Here is an 8,402-nt window from a genome sequence, read left to right as displayed (position 1 = left end):
TTAGAGCACCTTTAACTGCACGGATTCATTTTCCAGAAATGTAAAAAAAAAATAAATAAATAAATTAATTAATTAATTAATTGGAACATTTTAAGTTTCAGACACAATTTTACACAATATATCTCATAATGCAAATAAACGAGTACTAAAAAACATCTAAAAAATCATAACATACAAGTAGCAAGTAATGAAAAACAAGCTGCTAGTTTTCTGTCACTCCAAAAATATGCGTCGAGTGCCCTCTTGTGTACAGTCTGTGTATGTGCGCTCTGACTCTGCTCACCCACGTGGAGTCCGCTTGTTTGGACCGCCATTTTAACTCAGTGATCACGTGTTTCAGTGAATCGCTCCCAGAAGTTGCCATAGAGATGCTATTAGCTATTATCTTCGAGGGATATTTCAAGATCTACATGATGTCACACAACGCTGTTTCAGGCTCTTTTAAATGAAGATCACCTGCTGTAAGTTACGATGTGCCATTTTCCATATTATGATAATTAAGTTTATGAAGTAATAAGCCAGACACGACAAAAAGCCTCGATATGTTTATTAATGTTTAGTCCTATATGAATGTATTTCTCACGTTCTTTGTTTTTTGGTCTTTGAGAGAAACACATTTACTCGTTGTATTCTACTAACTGATAGCTTTTCAACGATATACAACACATGATTTGATTTTTTTTGAAGTTTTTACAGATTCTGAATATGGTTGTTTTGATCCATTGTTTTTTTTTTCTTATTTTTGTTTTTTTTTTTGCAAATGATGAGAACTGAACAGTTCTAATTTGTCAGCAGATTGAAAAGCAGTATTTATTAGTCAGATCAGATACATCCTACTGAGACCCAGTCATTCATTTCTGTCCTCTGCAGAAAACAGTTTGTTCAGTATTTCTCAGAGACCATACATGCCACATTTGTAAATCTTATAATATTTTAAAGTGGATATTTGGCCTTTTCAGAGATAACACATGTTTTAGGTTTTGCCTCAACAATGTCCTGTCAGTGTGCTTTAAAATATGTCTGACATTACTTCAGCACATTTTATGGAATGATGAACAGTAGGTGTGTTATTTTCTATTTATTATTAATATTTGTAATGTAATGAAACATCTCAAGAAATAAATTGTGAGTTTTCGAAGCTGTATCCAAATGTATTTTTATTGGAAAGTGATTTCTTTGATGATCTCTGTAGGGGACGATCTGGACTCGGTATACTTGGGTGACACTGCAGTTGAATTGGGTAAAACAAAAATAATTTCATCAAAAAAACAATACTTGATTGCTGCCGCATTTCCAACATTGCATGTCTGTAGTGTAGACAGCTTTATAAATTATAATGGGAGTGGCCAAGTTGCTTTTAGTCTAGACAGAATTTTAATTCGTCTTTCGTAGAATACGTTAATAAACTGAAGGAGCTGTCTTAAGGCCCAAACATACTCTACGTAAGTACGTGAACGCAGACGCATCTTGCTACGCAAGCTCGATTTCATGTGTCGTTGCGTTGTGAAGTGTGTCAGAGCGCAATTCATAACCATTGACATCATGATGGCGCCGCGGGTGGTCGTCTCGGTGTGGAGCGCTTCTATTGTTTTGCGCTACCCATGTGTATCTGTGTCTGTACGTATGTGTATAATTATTTTTTATTTTTTATCATTATCTATGTCTTGCTGCTGTTTTTGTATTGTTTTTGTATGGTTGTACACTGGAAGCTCCTGTCACCAAGACAAATTCCTTTTATGTGTAAGCATACTTGGGAATAAAGCTCATTCTGATTCTGATTCTAACGCAAGTATATCTCCCTGAGTGTCAACGTGTTTGTGTGACATCATGCCCCTGCATCTCAGCAAATCTGAGTTGAGAATTTCTGCACGAGCCTACAAGTTGTAATTCTGACTTTAAGATGCATTCCATTGCACTTTTCCAAGTAGGAAGTTGTAAAATCCGACTTTCCGAGTTGAATGGAACACAGCACTACTTTTCAAAACTTGATCCGACACTGAATGCTCAAGCATCCTAATTTACACTTAGAAAACTCCTGATTTTGCTATAACAATGCAAAAAGCACTTAACAATTTAAGTGAAAATCAGTCCTCCTTTCCTGTTTAATAAATTAAGCAATCACACAGTCATGCAGAACATCTCGTGTTTTTAAATCCATAAGGATCTCTTTCTCAATGGCGATGATCTTTCGCTCTTGAATTACGTACATCACTTAAAGCGTGATTGCGTCACTCAAGGTCAGCTAGAAGGCCTTGACCGGGACATATCCTAAAGATCACACCCATCAAGAACAAATAAATCAATCTGATTGGCTGATGAATCTGACAGTCTGACTTTAGTTGCCCATTCATTTGCACTGTTGAGGGATTCTGAAGAAATTCTGAAGGCCTGAGGGGGTGGAGCTCAGACTCATGTGCTGCTTCGGGTATGTGATTTTATCAGACTTCACCTGTAAGCATCAAGGAATAAATTCTGACTGGATAAACTTTTAGTTTTTCTCTATTTGTTTGTAGATCAATTAAGAGTGGAAAGCGATTAAAAGTGCATAGGCAAAAAGGTGATTGAGAATGAAAGGATGAAAAATATTTATTTATTTGGCATGTTAGGTCAGCAGAGAAGGCTCTCCTGGCCCTGAGAAATTGCCACTGTGTGTGATAGTTTATGGTGCTGACACCCTGTTTACACCGGGTGCGTTCGTTGACGCGACACAATGGCTTGAGGCTGTCTACACTGGGTGCGTCGACACAAACTTTCTAAACTGTTTATTTGTGTTGTTGGCAGTAGTAGCACCAGCGCATGCAGCACAAAATGGAATGGGACATCTGTTTACTGTTGACGCGAAGCGTCACAACGGACGCTTCCATGGTAGACCACATCAATGATTATAATGAGTTCTGTTGCTTTTGACGCATCCGGTGTATACAGAGTGTGAGTGTTAACAGTTGTGCTTGAGATGAACAGTTTAATATATTCAGATTCAACGAGTTGGATGAGCGTTATGTGTAAACCCTGACATTTAGTTTTATAATGTTGTTGAGCTGGTTCATTCTCTTCCGACTGAGTCTCAAAAATGGCTCTGTTCGAGGTGCTGCACGGTGTTAGCCAATCATAACAGTGGGCGTTTACGTTGAAGTTTTAAGGAGGCCCTTAGGCAAAAACTGAGTGTTTCAGACAAAGGGCCAGAGACAGGGTGCAAAATGATCATATGTGACTAAATTATGACTAAAAAATTTTGTTGTATTTATTAACATTATCAGTGGACCTCAGAGAAGATAATAAAACTATTAAAAAAAAGAGCAGTTCATGACCCCTTTTAAAACAAAATTGAGCAACCAACCATAACAACTTCATCACTTGAGCAGAGCAGCGTAATCGAACACACCTGGAGACAATCTCCCTTATCAAGTGAGGGAGATGTAAGTAGCATCTTCACACGAAACCAGTGAGCATCGCCTCCACAGGGAAACTTAAGTTTCTTTTTCCTATTTTTACAGAGTTGGAATAACGAACCCCCTATCGGCTCTACTCTCGACACACCAAACCGCTACACTAGCCAACACTATTCCATCGCATTCCTACCCTCACTGCATGACACGGAGAGACCCGAACCAGCCAACACGGCAACCCAGCCACCATACCTGCAGACTTCAATCAGCCCCATTTCACCTTTTATAATTAAAAAGATCCCTTCGAGGTAATGTTGCAAAAACAGCTCTAGGGATAAAGCTCTAGGGATTTGTTTTAAACAGAAGAATGTTTGTTGAATTATTATATAAGGAACAAATGAGCAAATATGTTGAACACTTCAAAAGTCTGAATCAAATAGTATTCATACATTTGTTGCCTGCTACTAGCATTGATTCAGATTGAGGAAGCTTTAATTAAGTTGGTTTTTATTTATATAGCACATAACAATACCAGTTGAGCCAAAGTGCTCAAAAAAGCAAGAAAAGGGAGAAATGAGGTGATTAAATTAAACATTATATTAATAATAAATTAGAAAATTAAAAGTGTAAATTAACGAGTCACTTCTCTATAGCACTTTTTTAAAGCTAAAACAATTGCTCACTTAATTTGCTTTAAAATCAGACCTGTTCTTATTATTCTGAAAGGCTTGTTTCATTATTATCAGAAGCCTTATATATAATATAATAACAGGAGAGCTGCTGACACATCTATTTTACAACTTTTCATAAATAACATGTTAAAATTAAAAACTGTTATTGGGAGAACTGTCATAATTAGGTAAATGGCTATTTGTTGCTTATGGGGAACAAAGTGCAAATAATCAAAACATTTTAGGCCAGTTTATACTGGGGGGGGTTGCATTTATGGTTCAGTATTGTGTGTCTTGGACCTCTGAGTACACAGCCAAAGTGCTTGTTGGTCCAGCACATCCCACAGATGCTCAGTTGGATTGAGATAGGTGGCACGTGTCAAATTGGCGTTCACATGAATGGCCGGACCCAGGGTTTCCCAGCAGAACATTGCCTTGAGCATGACACTCCCTCCACTGGCGAGTCATCTTCCCACAGTCCATCCTAGAGCCATCAATTCCCCAGGTAAACAGCGCACACGTACACTGGCGTCCACATGATGTAAAAGAAAACGGGACTCATCGGACCAGGTGAACTTCTTCCACTCCTCCAAGGTCCAGGTCTGACGCTTGTGTGCCCATTGTAGGCACTTTTGGTGGTGGACGGGTCATCATGGGCACTCTGACCTGTCTGCAGGTACGCAGCCCCATACACAGCAGGGTGTGATGCACTGCGTGTTGTGACACCTTCCTCCTGTAACCATCATTAACATTTTCTGTGACTTGTGCCACAGACCTTCTGTCGGTTCTGATCAGACGGGATAGCCTTTGTTGCCCTCGCGCATCGATGAGCCTTGGGCACCCAACACCCTGTCGCCGGTTTGTGGTTTGTCCCTCCTCAGACCACTGTCTGTAGGTACTCACCACTGCTGACCGGGAGCACCCCACAAGCCTTGCCTTTTCAGAGATGCTCTGACCCAGTCATCTGGTCATAACAGTTTGGCCCTTGTCACTCAGGTCTTTGCTCCTGCATTCAACACGTTGACTACGAGAACTGATTGTTCGCTTAACATCTAATCTACCCAGATCTTGACATGTGGCCTTGTTAGGAGATGATCAATGTTATTTGCTTCACCTTTGAGTGGTCATAATGTTTTGGCTCATCAGTAAATATTTAGAACGTCATACAGATAGGAAAAGGTCTTAATTAGAATACAACACATTTTTTCACTCTCATACCAAATATATATATCAGATAAAAGCTAAGAGAAAAAGAGCACAGAGTTTATAAATTATGAACAGATGTGTCTTTTGTTGTGTTTTTGTTTGTAACAAAACAGAGTATAAAACAGAAGATGCTCCCGATTAAATCAAGCCATAATACAAGGAGATATGATTAATCTACTTTAAAAATAATCTTAAAGAAATTTAAGATTACTTCAGATACCTTTTTACCATACAGGGGGTGGTCTCTGGTTAAAAAGCGGACCAATCACAGCTATTGTGGTTTGCATTGATGCGATGCCTGTTTGAACTTTTGCAAAGGTGCATGTCAGGCATGGGTTCGTTGTAGAAGTATAAATTGACCTTTAGCCTACATCACCACTTCACACCCACAGAGCAATCACAATTCACACCTTCAGTGAAGCCTCTCTAACTGCAATTTATTTCTAAATGCTGAAAATATTCCCATCATCCTACAGGTGAAGAAAGAGGAATAAGGTGGCATAATAAGAGGAACAACTCCCACCGAGACCACTGAAGTCTACCGACATACTATTGCAAGAGTGAAGACATGAGTGATCCAAAACCACGCATAATGAAAAATGAAGATACTGAGGAACAAATAGGTTGGTGTCCATTCTTGATTCTTCATAATGACTGTTGAGGAACATTAAGGTAACAAAGCTTCAGACAGTTTGCTAGATCTGGCAACTGCAGTTAAAAAAAAAACCATACATAGAAGCAGTCAAATTACAATTTAACAAACAAATAAAACTAGAATCTACCTGATTTTGTGGTATTAAAATGAAAATTACAGAACTAACCTTCAGCATATCAAAGATAACATGAAAAAGATACTTGACCTTTGCATTCTGACATTACAGTGGAGTTTAATTGTATTTCTTGATTCAGACTTGTCAATATTTCCTGTTCATTTTAGATCTGATGGAAGTGAAAGTGGAAAGTCAAGAACTGAATGATGTGGATCAGGAACACCATCAGTATCATAAATCTGATCATTTCACTGATGAAGAATCTGTTATTTGCTCACAGACTGAAAAACATTTGACGCAAATATGGACTCCAAGAACAAGAGCCAAAAATTCTTTCACATGCCCTCAGTGTGGAAAATGTTTTGCAGAGAAAAGAAATCTTCTTTATCACATTAGAACTCACACTGGAGAGAAGCCTTTCACATGCCCTCAGTGTGAAAAGAGTTTTTCACAAAAAGGAAGCCTTAAGAGTCACATAAGAATTCACACTGGAGAGAGGCCTTTCACCTGCCCTCAGTGTGAAAAGAGTTTTTCACAAAAAGGAAACCTTAAGAATCACATAAGAATTCACACTGGAGAAAAGTCTTTCACATGCCTTCGGTGTGGAAGGAGTTTCACAGGAAAGGAAACCCTTGAGGATCACATGAGAATTCACACTGAAGAAAAGTCTTTCATATGTCATCGAAGTGGAAAGAATTTCAGATGTGCATCAACTTTCAAAACTCATGTTTTCTGTCACTCTGGATTAAAGCCATTTAACTGTGATCAGTGCAGCAAAGAATTTACGTTGGCATCAGAGCTAAAGAAACACCTGAACATTCATGCAAATGAAAAGCCCTACCTGTGTTCTATTTGTGGAAAAAGGTTCTCACAGCAAAGCAGTTTTAATGCACACTGCCTCATCCACACCAGTGTGAAAGGTCATGTATGCTCAGAGTGTGGAGAAGCTTTTAACAGAGTTTACGATTTGAAACGGCACCAAAGAATCCATACTGGAGAAAAACCTTACAAGTGTCCACATTGTGAAAAGAGTTTCATTACATTTGAACACCTGAAAATCCATGTGAGAGTGCATACTGGAGAAAAGCCGTACCACTGCACTTCATGTGGGAAGAATTTCACCCAATCAAGTAGTCTAAATAGGCATTTAAAAAAGCATTGTACAAAGTTGTCAAACTGAGCAAAGTTCATTTTCAGGGTCAATGCTGTGAAATTAAATAACACAAATTATATTTCATGATCAGAAACTAAATCTTCTTAGATGTTACTGCTCCATACAGAGTTCTGGTATACAAGAAGAGAAGCAGATTCTCTGAATGAGTGAGAGGACCGGATCATGAAAGTAAAGGAGCAGAGATGTAGAAAATATTTTGTTTTAACCTCTTCGTACGTGAGTTCTAATGTACTGACTAATACCCCAGCATTACACTTTACAGCAGACTCACTGGAGGGCAGATTTTATATTATTAAACATAATTTGATTTTATACGTTTATAAAAATTTTGAGATTGCAATTGAGGTTAACGCTATGTGCGCAGCCGTGTTGTTTACGTGCTCATGGAATTCTGAGATCATCATAGCAAAGATGGTTCTTCAAGGCCTTTCACTTGTTGCCCCGGAACTGGTGTAAATGAGTGGTGGAAGAACTGGAAGAAAGCTCAAATGGACTACCTAAAACATTATTTGTTTGATATAAAAAAAATTTTTTTTTTAAAAAGGCAGCGACTATTTTCACTAGCTAAGTGCAAATAGTGTTATATGCTATTACACTCCTAATTAAATACTAACATACACTATTACTGCAGTGTGTTTATTGTGTTTATTTAATCTAACCAGAGTCCCACAGACACACTACACCCACACCTAAACCTAACCCTAACTTTCCCTTGCAAAAATGAACCATAGGTTTACTACAGTAACTATAGTATCGCTATGGTATTTTGTAGGAAAATCATAGTAACCACAAAATTAATTATGGTTACGATATTAACACCATATTACTGTAGTAACACCATTGTTAACTGCATTAAAACTATGGTCAAAAAACATAATTTCTACAATATTACTATAGTAAAATCATGGTTAATTTTACCCAGATCAAACTTTTCTCTCGACTCTATTATTATAAGTAGTATTAAAGGAAATATTAATTGTGGAGACAGGAGAAAGGATGAGAAAAATTGGGACAAAGGGGTGAATCAAACCTAGGAATTTCGCTTGATAAAACACATCCACACAGTCTTAACTCACTACACCAGGGGTCTTCAAAGTTTTTCAGGGCAAGGACCCCTCAGGCGATAGGGAGAATGGAGCTGTTACAAATTGTAAAAAACTGAGTGCTGAATTTTAAGCCTGGCCTCTGATATGCG

At 38.1% G+C, this 8,402-nt stretch overlaps 1 protein-coding gene across 4 annotated transcripts; it reads left to right on the top strand.

The window, feature by feature from the left end:
• The first annotated feature begins 330 nt into the window (after positions 1-330).
• On the top strand, positions 331-7,809 carry LOC127442948 (gastrula zinc finger protein XlCGF8.2DB-like). 4 transcript variants are annotated; one of them, XM_051701378.1, is made up of 4 exons: positions 331-461; positions 3,495-3,694; positions 5,740-5,886; positions 6,201-7,809. In XM_051701378.1, the coding sequence occupies exons 3-4, from the start codon at positions 5,832-5,834 to the stop codon at positions 7,211-7,213; spliced, it is 1,068 nt and encodes a 355-aa protein (XP_051557338.1). In that variant the 5' UTR covers positions 331-461; positions 3,495-3,694; positions 5,740-5,831; the 3' UTR covers positions 7,214-7,809. The 4 variants fall into 4 exon arrangements, with proteins under 4 accessions (XP_051557338.1, XP_051557339.1, XP_051557341.1 ...); XM_051701379.1 differs by lacking the exon at positions 3,495-3,694 and having other exon boundaries at positions 340-461; XM_051701381.1 differs by lacking the exons at positions 331-461; positions 3,495-3,694 and adding an exon at positions 1,229-1,240.
• The last annotated feature ends 593 nt before the right edge of the window (positions 7,810-8,402 follow it).

Source organism: Myxocyprinus asiaticus, chromosome 6, assembly GCF_019703515.2.
Source record: "Myxocyprinus asiaticus isolate MX2 ecotype Aquarium Trade chromosome 6, UBuf_Myxa_2, whole genome shotgun sequence".
In the NCBI taxonomy this organism is placed as follows: domain Eukaryota; kingdom Metazoa; phylum Chordata; class Actinopteri; order Cypriniformes; family Catostomidae; genus Myxocyprinus; species Myxocyprinus asiaticus.
Note: the sequence above shows the minus strand (reverse complement) of the source record. Positions and strands in the feature narration are given on the sequence as shown.

What these genes read in the sequence shown, in the direction of transcription:
- LOC127442948 (XM_051701378.1), top strand. Translation starts at nt 5,832, where the DNA reads ATGAGTGATCCAAAACCACGCATAATGAAAAATGAAGATACTGAGGAA. An exon ending in AGATACTGAGGAACAAATAG is followed by an intron (nt 5,887 to 6,200) that starts GTTGGTGTCCAT and finishes TGTTCATTTTAG; the next exon opens with ATCTGATGGAAGTGAAAGTG.